The sequence below is a fragment of the Bos taurus genome, chromosome 22, assembly GCF_002263795.3.
Source record: "Bos taurus isolate L1 Dominette 01449 registration number 42190680 breed Hereford chromosome 22, ARS-UCD2.0, whole genome shotgun sequence".
Taxonomy (NCBI): Eukaryota; Metazoa; Chordata; class Mammalia; order Artiodactyla; family Bovidae; genus Bos; species Bos taurus.
In genome coordinates, this window is record NC_037349.1 from 11,459,489 (window position 1) to 11,481,822 (window position 22,334).

General features: G+C 53.7%; 1 protein-coding gene across 3 annotated transcripts; it reads right to left on the bottom strand.

The window, feature by feature from the left end:
- Nucleotides 1–301: 301 nt before the first annotated feature.
- Nucleotides 302–21,699, bottom strand: PLCD1 (phospholipase C delta 1). Of its 3 annotated transcripts, none has more exons than NM_001081576.1 (15): nucleotides 21,572–21,699; nucleotides 14,388–14,552; nucleotides 10,937–11,165; nucleotides 4,208–4,337; nucleotides 3,876–4,107; nucleotides 3,262–3,463; nucleotides 3,001–3,145; nucleotides 2,774–2,923; nucleotides 2,523–2,681; nucleotides 2,146–2,305; nucleotides 1,841–1,957; nucleotides 1,236–1,414; nucleotides 1,011–1,143; nucleotides 784–933; nucleotides 302–635 (listed from the first exon to the last, which is right to left on the bottom strand). In NM_001081576.1, the coding sequence occupies exons 1-15, from the start codon at nucleotides 21,603–21,605 to the stop codon at nucleotides 550–552; spliced, it is 2,271 nt and encodes a 756-aa protein (NP_001075045.1). In that variant the 5' UTR covers nucleotides 21,606–21,699; the 3' UTR covers nucleotides 302–549. The 3 variants fall into 3 exon arrangements, with proteins under 3 accessions (NP_001075045.1, XP_005222429.1, XP_059735439.1); XM_005222372.4 differs by lacking the exon at nucleotides 21,572–21,699 and adding an exon at nucleotides 17,655–18,205; XM_059879456.1 differs by lacking the exon at nucleotides 21,572–21,699 and adding an exon at nucleotides 15,893–16,091.
- Between the last annotated feature and the right edge of the window lie 635 nt (nucleotides 21,700–22,334).

Here is a 22,334-nt window from a genome sequence, read left to right on the forward strand (position 1 = left end):
GGGGGGCTGTGACATTCCAAAGCCTGAGCCCTCCATGCCCTCCACCTTGAGTGGGTGTGTCCCGTGCTGGTCCGTCCTGCCCCGGGGAACAGACACCCCCGACCCCCACCTTGCTCCACTGTGAAGGTGGAGAGGAGTAGAGAATGAGCTGCTGGGGCTCCAGGGCTCTGGGACACACATGCACACACATGTACACACACACACATGTACACACACACACAACACACATACATTCATGTACACACACGCACGTGTGCTTTACAGGGATTTTTCTGGTATCCAGGTAGAGAGACCACAGTACTTATTTTGACGATTTTTATAAAAACCCTCAGCCCAGGGCCCAGCCGGAGGATGGAGAGAGGGCTGCAGTGTGGCTCCTAACGGAAGTGAGGGCAGCACCAGGCACTGGGCCAGCACCTGGGCTGCCGAGAGGCAGCAGCAGACAGGAGGCTGGAGCCGAAGGCGGCACGGGGCTGCCGGCTCTGAGCGAGGGGCTGGGACAGCTCCCATCGGGTCTGCTCAGGGCAGCCCTCACCAGAACCCCCGAGCCTAGTCCTGGAGGGCCACCTTCACAAAGAGGGTGGCAGACGGGTGCTGGTCCCCGTTCTTGGAGAGGAGGTGGATGTGTCGGTATCCTGGCGGGCGAATGGGTGGGGAGGGATGCACCAGGAGAGTTCTGTTCACTCCAGGAGGATACTTCGAGGGACAGCCAGCCCCCACCCAAGAAATGCCTCCCATCCCACCCGGCCGCCCGAGTCGTTCCCCTTCCTCACAGACACTCACCCTGCTTGAGGCTTTTCAAGGGGATGGTGCTCTGGCCAATGAAGTCGTTCTTGGAGGAGGCATCGTAGTCCTCCACCACAAAGCGCACAAGGGCAAGCTCAGGCACAGCCACCTCAAACTCCAACTCTGTGTCCCACCACGGATTGAAACCTAGCGGGTGCAAGCACCGTGTCAACAGCACAGACATCAGCTCCGGGAGCCAGGCTCAGCCCAGGCCCAGCACGTACCGTTATTGGTGACCACAGCGGTCTGGCGGCTGGCCACGTCCCGGCTCACGCCATGGATCTCCACTGTCACCTTGGGGTCCACGATTGAATTCTTATTCTTGTTGACTTTTGGCAGCTGCTGCCCTGAGATGACCTGAGGAGAGGCAAGGGATAATTAAGCGTTCAGGATGGTAGCGAGGGGGAAGGGAGGCCCAGGGCACCTGTCCCCCCTGTGGCTGGCCATACCCTGACATTGAGTCGTTTCGGAGTCCACCAGGGCCCGTGGGCCAGGGCACGGGAGTTGAAGGTAGAGTTGGGGTCTCGCAGGAAGGCAGGCTTCAGCACGTACCCACAGGCCCCATTGTCCAGGAAGCGGCCCTGGTACACATCCATCTCTGACCCAGGAGTCTGGAAGTTCAGGGCCACTGCAGGCAGGACAGAGTAGTCACAGGCTGTGTGTGTGTGTGTGTGTGTGTGTGTGTGTGTGTGTGTGTTGGGGGTGTCTCGGGTCCCAGAGCCCAGCTGGCTTGGGGCACACTGGGGCCCAGAGTCACATAGTGAGATAGAATCAGGGTCCAGGATCACTCCAATGCCTACTGCCCTCCTGCTGCCCTAACTGACCCACTACACCAACCTTACATTACATTTCTGGGGCCAGAATTCAAAGGACAAGTGCGCTAATGATGAAATTTCAGAGGCTGTATTTGCTCACGGGAGATTATATCCAAACTGTGATTACCAGCTCTGAAGCCAAATCTGTGAATCTGGCTCTGCCTGGGTCCCCAGAGTCCCCTGGCCCTCCAGACAGAAACCCTCACCCAGGGCTCCTCCAAGCCCCAGCCAGCCCATACCGATCTGGCAGCCCCCATTCCACATCTCCACGGGGCTGTAGTTGGAAGAGTCCGTTCTCCACCCAGCGGGGTAGATCCTGCTCAGGTGATTCACGTTGTGGCGGACAAAGCTGTTTCCTGAGGAAGGGTATGAGTTGGTCAGAAGCAGAGGCCTTCTGGGTGAGCCCAAGCACCTCACTAACATCATGGAGTGCCGGCTCTGGGAGATGTCTGGAGGGGTGGGAGCTAGTCCTGGCCCTGGCCAGCTCAGATGGTCAGACAGATGGGCAGCAATCTAGGGGGTGGGGAGGCAGGGCCAGGTTCACCTGATTCTTGGAGCAGTCGGAGGGCGCGGTTCTCAGAGAAGGATGACATCTCATAGAAAGCCTGTCCAGAGGTGCCAGAGCTGGGGAAGCCCCGAAAGTGGACACTCTTGCAGTAAATGACCATGTCGGAGAGTTCCTTCGCTAGCCTGAGCTTGTCCTCCTGGGGGCCATGGGGAGGCCCAGGTTAGATTCAGAGATTAGGGCAGGTGGGCACTGAGAGAGCCAGAAACCCAGACAGAGACAGAGAGAGGGGGCAGAGGGTCTGAGTGACAGCCACAGAGCACTCAGACAAGGCGAACATCCCACAAGGCGATGGAGGGTGATGATGGAGGAAGGCCCCAGGGCTGCTCCCGCACCCCCACAGCTCCCCCTCGAACCTTGGACTTGTGCTGCACTTGGCTCCTCACCGCCTCGTCCTCCATCTCAGCAGCCTCATCCTCGTCTGACACCACAGTGGCCTCTGGGCCACCTTCTCCTCCAGGCGGGAAGAGCCCCCCAAGCTTCTTCCCCTTCAGCAAGATCTTCCCCCTCAGTTGCTAAGGATGGAGGGGGCAGCTGATCAAGATTCAGCTGGCCTCCCGGCCAGTCCCCTGCCCTCTCCTCTGGGCACCGGGTCCCCGTGGGGCACCTCAGGGGAAGGCAGGCTGGTGACGACCCCGTCCAATGGCCGATCCAACAGCATGGGCCCCAGGAGGGTGCGCAGGTGTCGCGCCATCACACGCTGCTGTTCCAGGCTGCAGTGGTTCTCCAAGGACAGGATGACGGGGTAGGGGGATGCCTGGAGGCCCAGGGGTAGATTAAGAGGGGTGGGTGGCCCCAGAGTATCTTCCTCCTCACCCCCAGGGGCACGCCCACCTTGAAGGCGTAGTCCCGGATGGCCCTGACCACGTCGCAGAAGAGGATCTTGGAGGTGAAGGTGTAGCCATGATAGATGATCGGCTCCTGGTTGGGCCCATCCCAGCAGTCGAGCTCCAGGCAGCGGCAGCCTTTGCACAGCGCCCTGCAGGTGGGGTGTGGGCTAGGCCCTTGGTCCCGCCCCGGTCAAGCCCGGCCCCGCCCCGCCCCGCCACGCCACGCCCCACCCCGCCCCGTCACGCCCAAGTTGCCCTGCCCCACCGGATGTAGGCTTCTGTGCTGCTGGGACCCGTGAGCTGGTCTTCCAGCAGGTAGGTGTTGTGCGAGGACGACACCAGGTAGTGGCTGAGCGGCTGGTCCATGTCCTGGTAGACGCGCCGGTGCGCCAGGTCGAAGGCGCTGCCGTCAGCCGAGAGCAGGTACATAAGAAAGCCGTCCTTGGTCATCTGACGCTGCGCCTTGGCTGGAAGGCGGAGGCGGGAGGGCGACTGCAGGTCAGAGCGCCCTGGGAGCAGGGCCCCCACAGCCCCGCCTCCCATCCTGAGCTGGTGCTCGCGTATCTCTTGGAAAGGGGGTAAGTTTGAGTCTCTTGACCAGACCGTGACTATACCCCAGCATGGGGCTCTGTCTCCTTCTCTTCTGTCCCAGACTCGGTGAGGCCCCCCGAGGGCAGGACTTCATCACCTCCTTCTCCAGGACTGGGCCCCCATCTGACGTCTTAAAGCGTTGTGCCCAGCATGGGCTGGGAAATATCGCCCAGGGGCCCTGGAAATGGCTGAGGCGTCCCCTGCCCTCCAGCTCCCTACTCGGGCTGCCGTCTCCCCAGGGGTCTTCCCGCAGTGTGGGGCCCAGAACTGCAGTTCACAGGCCCTCACCCGTCTCACTGGGTTCGTAGCGCTCAATGAGGGAGAGAGCCAGTGCAGGCCCCGCCTCCTCCTCCCGCTGCTGGTGCTGCAAGAAGGTCACCAACTGATCCACCGACAGGGTCTCCTTGGAGCCCGTGGCCTCCTCGAAGGTGCGGTCGATCTCCTTCCTCTGGGTCAGTATCTTGTAGAAGGTCTCTATCTCCTCATCCTCCAGGGAGTCTGTCTGAGAGTGGTCACATTCCTGCAGAGCCAGGACGCCAGGTAGGCAGGGCTCAGAGCAGGTCCCAAGCTGTGTTCCAGACACACTGCCAGGCAGACCCAGCCCTCGCTTCCTGCCTCACCTTGAAGATCTTTCGGGCATAGCTGTCGTCCACCTGGATGTTGAGCTCCTTCAGAAAGTTTTGTAGCTCTTTGAAGCTCATCTTGTTGTCCTTGTTTTTGTCAGCTTTTCGCAAGCAGGAATGAATCCAGCTGGGCAAGAAGTAAGGAAAGAACCCCAGGAGCCGTGGTACCCCCTAGGTCCCAGCCAGAGGCATGGTTCAAGCTCACGGTCAACTCCCAGGCCCAGGTGGACTGAGGGCCCCTATAGACACTGCTCCCCACAGGCCTGGCTGTTGGCACATCTGCATTTCAGGGGTAAGACCTGGTAGCCTCTTTGGAGGAAATATGACATCCAATGAAAGAGTCTTTTTCCTACTTTCTGGCTTTGAACCCAGAAAAATTTGAAATTTGAAAATTTGAAATTTTAAAAAATGTTAATTTTCTCACTCTAAAAGGTTCATTACAGACAGCTGAGAAAATGAAGAAAAGTAAACAAAGGCCCCACAGTTCTATCAGCCAGGGGTACCTACTGTTAACATTTCAAGGTATGTCCTTTTGCTTTTCAACATACAATTATTACTCAACTTGACTAAAGCCTTTAAGGCTTCTTTATTAGGAAACAGCATATTTCAAGCCACTGATCAAAGGTGGGGACATCACATGCAAAAACAAAGCCTGGATCATGGTGTCATGATTGCGGTGCTTTGGTCCCCACTTCTTTCCCTCTATCTCTCCCATCAGCCTTGAACTTGAGAACTAGAGAAGGAGAGGCTCCATACTACATTCCACAGAAAACAGAGAGCTCATTATAGAACAAGAAAATGGGAACTCATGAGCACAACGAAAACATGATAGCAGGTTTTGGGAAGAAATCAGAAAAGAAACCACAAGATAAATCACGCCATATCAACATTTTTAAAATTCTGAGGATCAAATAAAGAAAAAACAAAGTCATCTATCTGACAGACTGGAGGAAGCATTTGCAGCAAAGTTTTTGAATTAATTAAAAAGAAAAGAGTATGATGACCCTAAAAACTAAATGAGAAAGGGATGTAAACCAAACTTTTACAAACATTGATAGTAATCAAAGATACTAACAGTTTGGAAATAAGATGCAATTTCTTAGATGATAAAATCAGCAACTTAAAGGTATATTCCCAGTGCAAGTAAGGGTGAGGTGAAATGGACACTCTCATCCATCAGTTGGACAAAGTAAACTGGAACAACCCTTAGGAAGGTAATGTAGAGATATCAACCTGTTACACCAGTTGACTCAGTAATTCCACTTCTAGCAGTCCATTGGTAAGGAAGCACTTCTGAATACTGAAAGGTTTTATGAACACAGTCCTTTGCAGTGTTATTTATAGAGGTAAAAGAATAAAAACAAATGAAACGTCTGACAGTAAAAGAATGGATCACTAATTTATAGTACATCCACTCAGTGGAACAGTACACAGTCATTAAAGCCGAGACTTTTCGCTTCCATGCATTGGAGAAGGAAATGGCAACCCACTCCAGTGTTCTTGCCTGGAGAATCCCAAGGACGGGGGAGCCTGGTGGGCTGCCGTCTATGGGGTCGCACAGAGTCGGACACGACTGAAGCGACTTAGCAGCAGCATACTAACACAGGGAACTAATTATGACATAATGGTACATAAAAAATGGTACAAATATATTAATCTTCATTATTTTTGGCAAATGCACCACTAGACAAAATGAAATGCATCAAGAAAAGATTAAAGGGAGAACTCAAATGTCAGTAGTTTCTGGAGGAGGCAGGTTTTCTGGGCCTTAAAGCTTCATTCTAACATACCCATATAGTTAAATTTGTATTTATATATATAAGTATGTTTTATGTAAATATATGTATACATTTACATAAAAAAAAAATTATGGTAGAATTCCAGGTTAAAAAAAATACAAGTTCACAGTGGTCCACCCAAGCATAAGGTCCCAGTGCTGATTGCTCTTCAGCAGGCTGGAATGGCTTTAAGACCTCAAGATTTAGGCAGAAGAAGCCTGCAGAGGGCATGAGATTGTCCAAGCACAAGCCTGTGCAAAAGGAGTGACTGTCAGAAAAGTGCCATAGAACTGGGCTGTTAGGAAAGCTCAAAATTGGGCTTCGCTGTGCCTCAGTGGTGAAGAATCTGCCTGCCAATGCAGGAGACACAGGTTCAATCCCTGGTCTGGGAAGATCCCACATGCCTCAGAGCAACTCAGCCTGTGCGCCCCAATTATTGAGCCTGTGCTCTAGAGCCCAGGAACCACAACTATTGAGTCTGGAAACCTAGGGCCTGTGCTCAGCAACAAGAGAAGCCACTGCAATGAGAACCTGCACATTGCAACTAGAGAAAAGCCCAGGCAGCAATAAAGACCCAGCACAACCAAAAATAAATAGATAAAATTATTTATTAAAAAAAAAAAGTTCAAAGTCAGGCAGACAAAGCCTTGAGAAAAACACTTAAAAGCCCCTGAAATGCTGAAAAGCATACAATAAAGGGAATCTACAGAGTTCAAAATGTGTCCCCCAAAGGAGCTGGATATACACTAGCAATGAGTAAAGTAATCAGAAAATGAGATTAAGAAAATAATTCCTTATAGTAGCATCAAAATGAATAAAAATACAAATTCTTTTAATGCATACTGTATACTCTGAAAGTCACAAAACACTGTTGATAGAAATTAAAGATCTAAATAAATGGAAAGATACCCCATATTTGCAGATCAGAAAGAAGACTTGATACTGTTAAATGAGGAATACTCTCCAAATTAATCTACGGATTCAACACAATACCTGTCACGGTCATGCTGGCTACTTTGCAGAAACTTACAACCCCATCCTCAAATTCGTATGGAAATTCAAGGGGCCTAAAACAGTCAAAGCATTCTTGAAAAAAATAAATTTGGAAGACTCACACTTCAGGATTTCAAAGGTTCCTACAAAGTTACAGTAACTAAAACGTGGTGTTGGTGCAAGAATAGACATTTAGATAAATGGAATTTAGGTAAATGGAACAGAGGACTTCCCCAGTGGCCCAGTGGTTAGAACTCCACGCTTCCACTGCAGGGGTTACGGATTCAGATCCCTGGTTGTCCCCCTGTGTAGCGTGGCCAAAAAAAAAAGGACAAATGGAATAGAGAGTCAGGCAGTAAACTCTCATATTTATGGTCAATTGATATTTGACAGGGGTATAAAGATAATTCAATGAGGAAAGAATAGTCTTTTCAACAACTGTATGTCTACATGCAAAAGAAATATGAAGTTGGATCTCTCTTATCACACCATACACAGAATTTACAGAAACGAACTCAGAGTGCACCAGAGACCTAAATGCAAGTGCTAAAACTATAAGAAAAAATATGAGTAAATGTTTGTGTCTTTGAGTTAGGCTAAGCCTTCTTGCTGGTAAGTTGCTTCAGTCATGTCCGACTCTATGCGACCCCATAGACGGCAGCCCACCAGGCTCCCCGTCCCTGGGATTCTCCAGGCAAGAACACTGGAGTGAGTTTCCATTTCCTTCTCCAATGCATGAAAGTGAAAAGTGAAAGTGAAGTCGCTCAGTCGTGTCCGACTCTTCGCGACCCCATGGACTGCAGCCTACCAGGCTCCTCTGCCCATGGGATTATGACAACAAAAAACACAGGCAAGAAAAGCAAAAGGTAAATGTGTTAGAGCTCACCGAAACAAAAAATTCTGTGCTTCAGAGAAACCCACCAAAATGAGAACAGAACCCACAGAATGGGAGAAATTAATTGCAAAGCATATATCTGGTAAGAGACTTGTGTTTATAATATTAAGAAAAAACTCTCACAACTAAATAATAGGAAGGTAACGCAATTAAAAAATGGGCCAGAGATCTGAATAAACATATCTCCAGAGGAGATGTACAAAAGCACATAAAAATGGTCAATATCATTAATTATAAGGGAAATGCAAATCAAAACCACAGTAAGATACTTATTTTAAAAAGAAAATAACCAGAGTTGGTAAGGATGTGGAGAAATCGGAAGCCTTGAGTGCTGTTGGGGAGACGTAAAGTGGTGCTCGCCATGGCAAACAGTAGAGTGGTTCCTCAAAAAGCTGAAAATAGGATTACCAGATGATCTCACAGTTCCACTTCTGGGTATGTACCCCAAAGAATTGAAAACAAGGTCTCAGATACTTGTACACTCATGTTCATAGCAGCATTATTCACAATAGACAAAAAGTGGAAGCAACCCAAGTGTCCAGTAGTGGGCGAATGAAGTGTGGTGCATACATACAATGGAATATTGTTCATATTAAAAGGATGGAAATTCTAACATATGTGACAACATGGAAGAAACTTGAAGACATTGTGCTAAGTGAAATAAGCCAATGGCAAAATGACAAATACTGTATGAGTCCACTTATATGAGGAACCTAGAGTAAGCAAGTTCATAGAGACAGAAAGTACAGTAGCAGTTGCCAAAGGCTGGGGGAGGCTGGAATGCGGAGCTACTGTTCAATGGGTACAGAGTTTCAGTTTTACAAGATGAAGAGTTCTGGAGGTGGCTGAACTACAGTGTGAATGTACTTAACACTACTGAACTGTTCACCTAAAAATGCTTAAAACAGCGAATTTTATGCATATATTACCATAATTTAAAATTAAATAGGTCCATTAAAAAGAACAACAAATGGGCAAAGGATCTGTTGAATAGCTATTTCTCCAAAGAGATATACAAATGTCCAGTAACCACATGTAAAGATGTTCAACCCATTAGCTATCAAGGAAATGCAAATCAAAACCACAGTGAAATGCTACTTCAAACCCACAGGATAGCTGTCATAAAAAAGGGCAGATAACAAGGATTAGTGAAGACGTGAAAAGTCAGAACCCTCATACACTGCTGGTGGGAGTATAAATTTCCTCTCTGGAAAATAGGTAGTTGTTCAGAAGTCTAAATATATAGTTACCACAAGACTCAGAAATTCTAGGTATGTATCCAAGAGAAATGAGAATGTATGTCCACATAAAAACTTACCACGAATGTTCAGAGCAGCATTATTCAGAGAAGCAGAAACCCAAATGGCCATCACCTGCTGGTTGGATAAATAAAATGTGGAATAGCCAGAAAATGGAATATTATTAGGCACACAGAATAAAGTACCGATACAGGCTATGACGCGTACAAACCCTGTTGTTTAGCCGCTAAGTTGTGTCCGACTCTTGGCAACCCCATGGACTATATAAGCCCACTAGGCTCCTCTGTCCATGGGATTTTCCAGGCAAGAATACTGAAGTGGGTTGCCATTTTCTCCTCCAGAGGATCTAAATTCCCGACCCAGTGACTGAACCCATGTCTCCCGCGTTGGCAGGCAGATTTTTTTTACCGCTGAGCCACCAGTGTGTCTCCATAACATTATGCTAAGTGAAAGAAGCCTTCACAAAAGACTGTAGAATTCCATTTATATAATACGTCCAGAAAGACAAAGTATCAATAGATTGGTGAGACAGGAAGTAGATTAGTGGTTGTCTAGGCCGTGGGGGCTGTGGGGAAATGGGAACTGCTAAAGAGTATGGGTTTCTTTTTAGAATGATGAGGATATTCTAAAATTCATTGGCTGATGTGTTGCATAACTGTGAATACACTAAAAAGCATGGATTTGTACACTTCTGGTGGATGATTTACATGGTAAGTGAATTATATCTCAATAAAGCTGTCATAAAAAAAGAGTTGGTACTGGTTCCACCCTAATCCTATATACCCGAAGCCTGACCTCTTTGAACCATAGACTAGGGCATTGTTGTGTACCTAGATTTTGAAGTGAATTTGTTTCTAGCCCCCTGGCTGGCCTGCATACCAGGCCTGGGAGAACTTGATCACTCCCCAAAGAATGGCACAGGGGATAGAGGTAAGTGGGAGTGGACCATGGCCTCCCGAACTCCCAGAGAGAAAAAAAAAAAATGCAGTAACTCTAGGAAACATTAAAATGTCTAAGTCTAGGGGACTTCCCTGGTGGTTCAGTGGTTAAGAGTCAGCCTCCAATGCAGGGGGTTCAGGTTCCATCCCTGGTCAGGGAACTGCCCACATGCTGAACAGTACGGCCAAAAAAAAAAAATCTTTAATAGATAAAATTAAAAAAGAAAAAGAAAACTAAGACTTTTTAAAAAAGATACATAATATTTTTTTTAAGTCTAAGATTAGGTCTCCCATTGAAGCAGGCAGCTCCCCTCAGCCTCCCCAGTCTCCCAGCTCTATGCTGGTTATAGCGAGGGGACGAGGGACATCACGGAGCTGCACTGCTGTTTGGCCCTTGGGTCAGAGTAGACAAAAGAGGGCCCAAGTACCTTCCCTGCTTCCCCCAATTGTGTTCTCTCAATGTGATGTATTTGGAGACAGAGCCTTGAGAGACTTAGGTAAGACCATGAGTGGGGCCCTTGTGATGGGATTAGTGCCCACGTAAGAAGAGACACCAGAGATCTTGCTCACTCTCTCTTCCCGCTTTCCCCCCACATCCCGCCCCCCGCCCCCAACATTTTAAGACAGAAGATAGCCATCTACAAGCCAGGAAGAGAGCTCCCACCAGAACCCGACCCTGCTTGGCCCCTGATCTTGGATTTCCAGCCTCTAGAACTGTGAGCAAATTAATTTCTGTTGTTTAAGCCACCCAGTCTATGGTATGTTGGCCCAAGCCAGGTGTCTTCCATACCGAGGCTGCCCTGGGGATAAGCATAGCCAGTAGCCGCAGGCTGGGTCTGGGTCCACTGCCCCCAAAAGGATACTGTCGCAGCTTCTGCTGCTGGTCCATGGAGCCCGAGTGGTGGATGATCTTGCCCAGGCCCTGCACCCAGTGCTGGGCATCGGCTGGTGATGGGGCAATGAGGTCTAGAGTATTGCGCTGGTCCTTGAAGACTATGGAGAAGCAGCGATTCTCAGGCACATCCCGAGCAAACTTCTCCAGGCCCTCTGTGCGGTGCCCCATCCGCACCTCCTGGATGTCCTCGATGGAGACTGCGGGAAGGGGGTGGGGGCAGAGAGAGAGCTGTGAGGGTCAGGAGGATGGTCAGAGTGGGGACAGAAAGAGGCTGACATGGAGGAGGAAAGGGGGACACAGCTGCAGCAGGCAGAGTGGAAATGCCCAGGGAGAGGGAGGTTGACTTTAGGGCGGGAAGGGCTCCTATGGTCCCAGGCCCCCTGTTTCTGTGCTGGGAGGAAGTGGGGCCCCTGGGAGAGGATTGGGGCAGGGCAGGGCTCTCAGTGACTGGAAGAGGCCACTCTGGAGCTTGGGGCCTGTGACGGAGGGGTGGCCACATGCTTTCCTGGTGTACTTGACTTTGGGCCCTTTCCCTCCCTCCAAGACAGCCATGAGAGCCTCCAGGCTCTTCTGACCACTCAGGAGCCTGGAGCCACACTCAGTCAGCCCTGGCCCTGGGGTTTGGAGACAGAGGTCCACTGACAGGGAAAAGTGCTTGTGTCGGGAGCAGCCAGGGCCTTGTCTGCATGCATCTATGGGTCCTGATCTCAGGGAGCCCCTTGGGAGGGCTGGTGCTCCAGGATCCCAAGAGGTAGACTGGAGGGTGCCCCTGGGGGTCTGAGACCATGTCATTCTATCCTTGGGGACAGCAGGGGGCCCTCCTGGGGCAGCCCAGCTTTCCTAGCTTCCAGGAGCAGCGAGGCCCTGCTTGCCCCACTTCAACCCCAGGGTGCCTCCTGACCTGGCTGTGAGCCACTCCCTACAGCTGGGCTCGTGCTGGGCCTCCCATCATCTGGAGCCAGGTTCTGCCCCTGCCCCAACCCCATCCCAAGCCATCCACATCCACCTTCCCTGGGTCGAGACCAGCTCTGGCCAACAGCCTGCCTGTCCTTCCTGGTGAGTGCCCAAGGGCCTCCAGGTCACCTGCAGGCCCCATGTGTGAGGCATATGCCATACCAGGCAGCAGGCTCTGAGGTGTGAGACACACAGACCCTGGGCTGTCTGGGGTGCAGGGGATATTCCTGTTTAATCCCTCCCTGCACCTTCCCCAGCCCTGCCAGGCCCCACACTGGCTGCAGCTGCCCCAGACTGGGAGTGAAAACAGGAAGCCAGGGTGGTGGGGGCCAGCTCCCCACCCACTCCAGAGAGAAAGTCCAGATGCCTTCCTGACTGATAACCCTTGCCTGTCTGCGGTAACCAAAGCGGAGGGAGGCTAGTGGGGTCGGGATCAGGGAGGCAGTGGAGACTTGGGGAGCAGGAAGCAGAGACACAGCACTGGGAGACTGCCCCCCGTCCGCTGCTCCTGGCCTCAGTTTCCCCGGGGGTGGAGCGCAGGCTCACTGCTCACCAGGAGGAGGGAAGCAGATGACAGGCATGCCCAGCCCAGAGCTGTCTCTGTGTCTTGGACACTCCTCACCTGAGCACTCCTGATGCCCAACCCCCAGGCTATCGCCCCTGTGGCCCTCCCTGTCAGGATTAAGGCCCTTCACTCACAGCCCTTCTGCGTTCGTATCCCTGCACCTCTGCTCATGCTGGGTCTCTGGGCTGGGAGCTCCCTTCTGCCCTTCTGCCCATAGCTGTCCTGGTACAAGGTCCCCATCTCACCGGCCCAGGTCTAGCAATGCCCAGATCTCCTACTCCTCCATCTGTCCCCTGCCCACCCCCGCCAAGTGCTTGGCACACACTGGGAACCATGCACATGTCCTGGCTGGTGGATGGGCTTCCGGGAGTCCCCAGGGCTCGAAGAGTACGATGCCCCGTTCCCACGGTGCCGCCGACTGCCAGCATCTAACAGGAAACCCTGTATCAGGGCCGAGGTCTGTGAAGGAGCCTGGCTGGAGCCACAGACAGAGGCAAGGGCTGGGTCACTCCTGTCTTATGTGACCGACATGTGTGCAGTGTCATTTTCTGAGAGCCCTTCTGGCTCCATCCCCTCCGACCCTGCCCTCCCCTGCTCAGACCTCCCACGGCCCACAGCTCCCAGGACCCAGCCAGGCTCCCTCCATCGGACCCTGCTGCGGGCCTGCAGGCCACACCTTCTCAGGATTCTGTCCAGTGTCCTGGGGCCTGGCAGACCCTCCCTTTCCTCCTCCCACCTGAGCCTCTGTCTGGTCTCATTCCCCAGAGACCTGCTTAGTGGGCTCACCCAGCCTGCATCCCCTCCACAGCCAAGGGCAGGTGATTGGGTGATGAATTTCCAGGGACTTGGACTGCGAGAGAACAACAGCTGCAGTGATCTTTCCATACTACCAGCCACATATGGCTATTCACATATAAATTAGTTCAAATTCAGTGAAATTAGGGATTCAGCTCCTTAAGCACAGTAGCCATGGTTCAAGTGCTCGAGGGCCACAGGTGGCTAGTAGCTGACATATTGGACAGCACAGCTATAGAACATGTCCATTATCATAGAAAGTTCTTTTGGATAGCTTTGGTCTAAACTTTTCCCACCAAGTAAAGGTGCAGAGGGAACCTCTCATTTTGCAAAATGTTTGGGGCGTTCTGTGTTGGCAGAGCTGCAGAGCTTGCTTCCTAAGACCTTGCAGGAGGCACTCTCCATCTTCAGGCTTGAGCTCTGAATTCCTAGACCTTTTCTGAAGCTTCCAGAAAGCCCTCAGGCCCACAGCCTCACCAACCAAGGCCTCTCTATGCAAGTCCCAGCCTGCTCCACCCCAACCTGCCTGTCCTGGCTCCAGCCCAGGGAGGAGCTGCCTCCTGTGGCCCCACCTCTCATCCTGTCCACCAATACCCGGAAGGGCCTTATCTGCCCTTGGACTTTGGGCCTTACCACACCTGAGTCCTGATCCATCCGCCCAACTTCCCTCCTTCCCACAAATGTCTGGGTGGATACCTGTGCGCGCTGGTAACATTGTTCGTTCCCTCCTTACTTGGGAGCCTGACTTTTCCCGTCTGTGGCCATGGCTGTGTATCCCCACTTCGAAAAAGCGTGAGCATCTCCATCTGTGGTCCACGACTGCCCTCTCTAGCCCAGACTAGGCCTCAGTTTCCCTATCAGTGATCTAACTGACTCCCTTCTCCGAGCCTGGCCGCCTCAGATCCCCCATACCTGATATCCTGGTTGCATGACTGACCGCTGCCCCGCCAGGCCAGGCCTCAGTTTCCCTACCTTTGGTTGTGGTTCACGATTGACCTTCAGCCCCACCCCTCCCCCAGCCAGTGTCAGTTTCCCCATCAGAGCGCAGGAGCAGCACCCTGCCCCTCCCCACTCATGATACTCATGGTGCTCTGGGAGCACTCACACAGCTGGGATTCCGGGGTCCTCATGACCTTGCGGGACTCCTGCCAGATGGTCTTGCAGTCCTCCTGCAGCTTGTAGAAGCGTTCTCTCCGCCATGAGTTGGACTTCACCTTCAAGAGTTGGCCGCCCTTCAGCAGTGCCTGTAGGTCCTTGTCATCCTGTAGGCCTGGGGGGCAGAGCTGGTAAGATGTCACCTCCTCTAGGGTACCTGCTGCTCCAGCCCCATGCTGGCTCCTTTTTCACCAGCCTCATCCTCAGCGCTCTATTCACTTCTTCCACCACCCTTGCTCCAACCTAATTCAGGAGCCCCGCCTTCAGGCATCTCTGACTCCAGCTGAGGCTGTGCAAACCTTAGGATACCCACCTGTTCAAGGCCACACTTTATATGTAATGCCCTGCAACCCACAGCTGAATGGACAAAGAACACCTGGGGGACCAGACCCCTAGAAAATGGCCTGGCTCCAAAAGACTTGGTAGGCTCCTCACTATCACACCTAGGGGTCAGAGTGACCTGAAGGAAGGTAGGACCAAAGATCAGGCAGAGCAGAAAAGAAGAGGGGTAAACACAGGCAGAAATGGATCCCAGAGCACCATGAGTATCATGAGCCCAACAGCCTCCCTAGTCTAATGGCTCTGGAATCGTGTATTGGGTCCAGGAGAGGCCTGCTGAGATGCCTCATCCCTCCCTGTCCACCCCATCTCTGAGTGGCCTGGGTCTGGGACCTCTCAGGGTAGAGTAGCCCAAAGGCATAGTGCAGGCCTTTCCGAGGCTGAGGCAGCACCTGGCCCAAGGCCCCGAAGTAGAGGAACCCTAACTGCCTGGCCCCCTCCCACCCGGCTCCTTTCAGAGATGCAGGCTGGCCTGGGGGGTGGGCTCCCACAGAGACAGTGTCCTTCGTCCCACCAGACCCAAGCAGGAGACACCAAAGGGGCACCAGGCCTGGTTTCATAGCATCCCTCATCCCAAGCAGACCCTGTGCCAACTGTGATCAAAGAGGGACCCCACACCACCATAATGACCCATCAGTGTAACTAACGGTGAAATGCACATCTCAAGCCTATCACCCAAGCCACATGGAGCCCAGCAGCCAGCACTGTTCAGAGCCAAGAGACCACCTCACCTCCCTTCTGTCCCCCAAGTGAAAACTCTGTGGCTTTTCAGCAGTCTTTATCCTGCTCGAGCAGAGTGGAGGCTTCAGAAGCCGTGCGTGTCTAGTGTGAGGGGCCTGTGCCTAGGCCTACAGGCTTTTCTTGTCTCAACCCAGATCCCCAGCCCCAGATAGGTTCTCCCACTTTATCCATGACCCCACTTCCTACACCCCAGCCAGCCTGCTCCAGATGCACACAGAGGCCTCAGCCTCTATCCCTCCCTAGTCACCCTCCTCCAGTGGGAACATAGCCCCATGCTAACACTTCCCCCTCCACGATTTTAGGCAACTTCCTTCCCTCTCTGAAACTCTATTCCGCCATCAGCACTGGGTGATGTCTGATGTGACCTTCCCTCACCTTTGTTCCAAGTCTCTCCACCCCCCGCCTTAGTGTCAGCAGTTCCCCTTCAGCGCCAGGGGAGACCCAGTGGAGGAGAAGGCTCCTACAGAATGTCCTCAACTGGTGGCTATGTCTGGGGGGGCTCAAGAGAGAGAACAGAGACAAGGTTGTTTCCACTGCCTTCCAGAGGAAAGAGCTGCCTCAGCCTCAGCTCAGCTGGGGGATCCCACTGTCCCTCCTGAGGCTGAGGTCAGCTGAGAGGGACATCCCCTTGCCCTCTGCTTGCACTCCCCTCCCCTCACCCCCGCCCAACTGGGGCATCTGGGGGTGCACACACATAGCACAGATGGGAGTGGGGGCACAGGGTCGGAAGCCTGTGGGAGCTCCACCCTCCAGTTCTGGAAAACACCGTGAGCAGACGACACATTCATCCTGTCCTGGAGCCAGACTGTGGCCCTGTCGGCGGTCAGGCAGAGATAAGTCCCTTGGCTGCCTACATGGCTTCCGGAACACAGACCTTGGTCCCAAAGGGGGTCTTGATAATAGTGACCCTCCAGGCTGCTGGGAAACCTAAGCAGATACCTCCTTCTCTGAGCTTCATTTGAGGCCCTTTTGTTTCTGAGGCCTTTGGTCTGCCCCCGGCCCTTGCTCCCGTAGCAGCCAGAAGGTCCATAGGCACCCCTTCATCCAGCCCCACTCACTCAGCTATACAGCATCTTCTCCTGTGGGAAGGTGGCAAAGAGGGGCCTCTGAGCTCAGGGACTCCTGGGTTGACCTTGCAGCCTCATCAGTCTGCCCAGGCTAGTGGCACACAATGAGGTGGCTGTATGGGGAGTGCAGAGAGGCTGCAGTGCTCATAGGGGTGTATGATGCCAAGAGCCCTGCCCATGTACCTAGGGTGATGCCTGATGAAGACAGACTGAGTCTGGGATGCAAAGCAGTGCACAGCTACACAGATATAGCCACACACACAGTCACACAGTCCACCATACTCATCATACACTGCCATACACAACCAGGAAGAGACAATGGGCCACACACAGTGACACACATTGTTACATGGAGTCACACACAGCCAAACAAGGTACCGTGCCGGAACATCATCATTGTCATAATAACAGTAGCCACCGTAATAATAGTTCACATTTCAATAAGATCCTGTTCTTAGCACATGTATTTAATCACCCCAACAACCCTATGAGGAAGGCAATACTGTTCCCATTTTACAGATGATGAAACTGAGGGTCAAGGAAGTTACACGGTGGAGTTGGGACTCAGAAGCCTGCCCACAGCATCAGTGCTAGGAAATGTTACCTTATGCAGCCACCACCTGTGCACGCTGCCACAAAGAGCAACAGCAGAAAATCTATAGAACACACACCCCATAACACAGATGACAGAATCACCCAGTTGTCTGGGTCACCCACTGTCACATCTGTCTCCCACAGTCAAACATGGTGTGCAGCATCACACATCACACACTGTCACACTGGTGCCATTTGATTACACAGCATTGCATATCCTCATTGCTGCACAGTGGTCCCAAGTACCATAGAAGTGACAGAATTACCACTAGGCGTGTAAGCAAGATGGTTTGAGAGTGGCAAGGGGCAGGGTAACCATTCCCCCCAGTACATGGCAACCCTGCAAAAACAGCCCCACTGCGAGTCATACACTCACAGAAGTACTAAACAGGTCCAGGCTCCAAGACACACAGTCTGCGTCCTGCCCCAGCTGCCTTTCCAGCCTCCCCTGATCTCGGGGCCCCTGAATCCCTTACCCAGCCTCTGCCCATTGAGCGCTGCCACCTTGCGGCTCTGTTCCTGCAAGTAGAGCTCTCTGGAGCGGCTCAGTCTCCGGCTCGGCCTCCGGACCCCAAAGCACTGCATGACGTTCCGAAGTGACCCTGCGGCCCAGCAAACCTGGCCCAGGACAGTGTGGCGTCCAGAAGGCAGCCGCGGCCCTAGGGTGGGAACCACCTCCTCGGAGGGGAGCGGGGGCGGAGACCTGGAGTAGGTGCAGAGACCCGGAGTAGGTAGGCGGGGCTAGAACCAGTGGGGGCGGGGTCTGGAAGGATGGGTGGGGCCTTGAGTCTAGAGGCGGAGCGATACAGAAATCAGCACTGACGGGGCGGAGCCATATCCTAGAAGGCAGGGCCAGTTCCAGAGGGGTAGAACGGATGCCTCCGGGAGATGAAGGGAGAGTGGAATCCAGACGGGGAGCGAAGGGGCCGGAGCTCAGAAGGCGGGACGCTCCGAAGGAGGAGCCGGGGCCAGGAGGCGGAGTGGAACAAATCCATAACCCAGGAAGCAGATCAGTGGCGAAAGTCGAGTCCAGAAAGCGGATTGGGGCGGAGCCAGAGCCAAAGAGGCGGGGAGCGGGAGGAGCCAGGTCTGGGAGGCGATGTGGGGCAGAGTCAGACTCTGGAAGACGGCGGGGGGCGGAGCCAGAGTCCAGGGGACGAGCCGGGGGAGGGTACAGCGATGGAAAGCATGGCCGTTTGGGGGCAGGGAGGGCGGTACCTCGACTTTGGAGGCAGTGTTGGGGCGGAGTCCGACCAGGGGGCGGAGACTGAGCCGGGAATCCTAAACACTCAGCGGGAGACCTGGCGGAGAACCAGAGGGCTGGGCGAGATTGAGCCGAGGAGGGAAGCCCGGCCCGGCGGCGGCCTGGGCTGCAGGGTCTAGCGGACAGCCGGGTGGGGCCAGGCCAGGCAGAGTTGAGGATGGAGCTCGGCCGGACACCGGAGCCCGCCAAATATTTTACCTCAGTCACTCAACGAATCCATTGTGACTGAGTGGGCCGTTGCTTCACATGTGAATCCCAAGTAGGCCTGTTTCCTTCTGAGGGAGTTTCTCTACCTGAGTGGAATAATCTCCAAGATGCCAAATGCGAATGGAATTCTTGAAAAAATGCCGATCTTAAAAATGAATCCATTAACACAGGTTTGCTTTGATAAATAGGTGAGGACTCCAACTCTATACGAAACTGTGCTGCCAGTGTGCTTGGTACAGTGGGATCTTTCATGTAAGTTACCACCCCACTTTCATTCACCCAGCAATTATTTATTGAGCCCCTCCTGTGTGCCAAGGTCAGGACATCACCCAGAGGCCTGACTCACTCCTCTCTTTTACTCGCTGCCTCTGAATAGTTCCTTCATTTGCCTCACTGCAGCTCCAGTCACCAGCACTGACAGTGAGTCACTCGCAAAGCCAGTTATTAGTACAGACAAGCATGGCAATAATAATGATAAACTGAAGTGCAGAGTGACTTGCCTAAGGTCTCACCTTGGAGAATAATAAAGCATGGGAACGTGTGTTAGTGAAGGTGAGCTGGAATATGGGCACAGACAAGTTGTTCTTCATTTGCAGTGAAGGGAGCTGAGGGTAAGGGGAAGCCTCTGTTTTAGAGAAACCACACAATGGTTTTTAACCAGAGGGCCAAGGACTCCTCGAGGACCTATGGATAGAACCACATCTCAATATAAATTGCTTCCTTCGAATTCTTATGTATTTTACTTTATACATTTAAAAACTTGATCCTGAAAAGGGGTCCACAGGCTTCATCTGACTGCTAAAGTGGTCCATGGCACAAAAAAGTTAAAATCAGTGTGGATCAGTGTGTTTCTGTGTTGTGTGGGCCTGGAATCCCAGGACAGACAAGCTGGAAACAATCAAGGTGGGTAGGGGGTTGCATAGGGGACAAAGGCAGTTAAGGGAGGTAATTTGGGGTGATGAGCTAGAAGCAGCAGGGCCTCCAGGGGAGCAGCTTTGGATTGCAGGGTTTGTGCCAGCTCCGCAGGAAGGGCTGGGCAGTCAGGCACTTGAGAGGCAGGTCTCAGACAGGATGGGCCAGGGCTGCCAAGCCCATGCCACAAGACTGAGAGGTGCTGACTGAGACTCCGCACAGTTCCCTCTCCAGGCAAGATACTAGGGCTGCCTAGAAACAGACTCCTGGAGAAGGGAATGGGAACCCACTCCAGTATTCTTGCCTGGAGAATTCCATGGACAGAGGAGCCTGGTGGGCTACAGTCCATGGGGTCACAAAGAGTTGGACAGGACTGAGTGACTAAGCACACACACACACACACACACACACACACACACACAGAGAGAAAGAGACTGGACAAAGGCACAGAGGCCACAGAGGCTGGAGGCTGGAGCCCATCCCAACATGATCTGAAGCTGCAGCTGTGTCAGAAGCCACCAGAGGGCTTACAGGATGCCTGAGTGTGAAGTAGGCACGGAGGAGGTGGCAGTCTGCAGGATAGACAGCACCAGCTAAGGGACGATTAGAGAGAAAGAGATGTCTCTACTGTGATCCTCTGAGCTGCCCAGCCTCCCTGCCAGTCTGGAGGAGCACTAAGGATACCTCTGTCCTGAGGGGAGAAGAGGGGGCACTGGAAAAAGCAGGGAACCCATGACCCAGCTGGAAGAGTTTGCCTTGAGAGGGTAACAGCTCTGGGCACTGAGCAAGGTCTCTCTGGGCCATGGGGCCCAGGTCTGAGCCAACCAGGAAACGTGAGACAGACTGGGCAGTGGCTGAAAGGAACATCTGAGTCTTCCCTGAGTTCCAGGGGGTCTCTAGTGGACAGCTGGAGGGCTCTGCCTTTCCCCTTCCCATCTATTACCTCCACTGCCAGCACAGAAATCATGGTCTAGATGGATAGTTTAGACTATCCATGATTTAGATGGGTAGGTGGTGGGCACTAACGTCTCAGACTCCAGGGGTACTAGAAAACAGAGGGAGATGGACTTACTTAAGCAGTGATTGGAGTGAGAGAGGCAGGTTTGCTGAGCTGGCACATGACCTAGGGGGCTGGAGTGCAAAGCCCTCTAAGAGTGGGTAAGCCCCCAGGCTGGCGCAAAGAGATGCCAGGTGCAGGTTGGGGACCCCTTCAGCTAAGAGACCCCCTCAGTCCCTGCAGTCCGGAGCCCACGGCTGCTCTCTCTCCTGGAGAGACTGCGATAGGACAAGGAGCTGGTCCAAACTGTTCCCCGGTCTTTCGGAAGAGACAGAGCTCGGCTGGACAAAGCTGAGAGCCACAGGCAGTTAGAGTGGAGACACGAGCCTGTCTGGCCAGGAGGGTGCGCAAATGGGGGCTATTGGGCTGCTCCTCCCAGCCCGGGCATCGCTGACCCTGATTTCTGCGCTGGGCAGTTACTGCGGCACGGCCACATCTCACTTCGCACACCTCCTCGCCCTACTCCTCCCAGCCCGCAACACTCACGCGCCCGGACGCGGTCCAGGCACGCCTGTGCTCTGGGGAGCCTCTCCGGGCGGCCCGGACAGGGCGGAGAGAACTTGATTATTCGTGGATGCCGGTTCCTTCCCTGCTCGGCCCCTGCGAGTGCAGCAGACCCTGGAGCCTAGCCTTCCGTGACCAGGATAAGGGAGGGGGGTCGACCCCAAGGCGGCGGGGCCGGGGGTCGTCTTTAGGGAAGTCTTCAGACTCGCACACCCGTTTTCTCCCCACCGGCCGAGTCTGCGGGACAAGCCTGGAAACGCCCAGGGTCGCGCCCGGCAGTCGGGTCGAGATTTCCTCAATGCGACAAAAGGGCCGAGGGGCGGGCCCGGGGCGGGGCGGAGGGCGGCCGAAGGAGCAGGGGGTCCCCCGCCCTGGGCCGGGGACGGGTTTTCGCAGGGTCGACCCAGGAGGGGACGCCCCCCCTCCCCGCGAGAAGGCCGAGCACTCACCGTGCAGGGTCAGGAAGTCCCGGCCCGAGTCCATGCCCGACGGACGGCGTGGCGGGAGGGGTGCGCCGCGGGACACTCGTCCGCGGCGACAGCGCGGCGGCCTCGGGTCCGAGCGGAGTGTGGTGGAGGGACCCGAATGGACTGCGGGGGGCAGGAGGCCGGAGGTGGGCCCGGGACTCCGCTCCGCCCCCCGCCCGCCCGCGCCCCCGCCCCCTGGGCCCTCCAACCCGCGCCTCTCCCCGCCCCTCCTGGGGTTTGGCTGGGAGGACAGAGGTGGGGGCCTGGAAGCCCGGCCATCCCTGGCCCAGGCCTGTGGGCGCGTCCCGGACAGAAATAGCCAGATCCCTCTGGCTTCCTCCGCCGCCGCCACCCACAGGCCGCGGGCCCTGTCATTAGCTCGGGCGGCCGGGCCCCACGCCCTGCCTGTGGGCGCTTCGCCGGGTTACAGTGATGCGCCAAAGAATCTGCGTCCTCCTGGGCCCGGGACCGCGTAACATTCGACGCCCAGCCAGGCTGGTGCAGAAGGCAGCCTTGGAGTCCAGGCGTCCAGCCGCGGCTCCCCGGATGTCTGCTTTCTCTTCTGCAGAATGAGAAGTTAGAAGGTCCTCAGAGTTAGAAGGTCCTCAGAGAGGCATGCCTGGATCTAGTCTGGAGAAGGGTCCCCTTCCCTCTCTCTGGGAAGTTTCTAACCCTAGAAGTGCCTTTGGCGGGGGCTGGGGCAGAAGCCACAAAACTTAGAGTAGTTGCAGAAAACTCTCCTTTG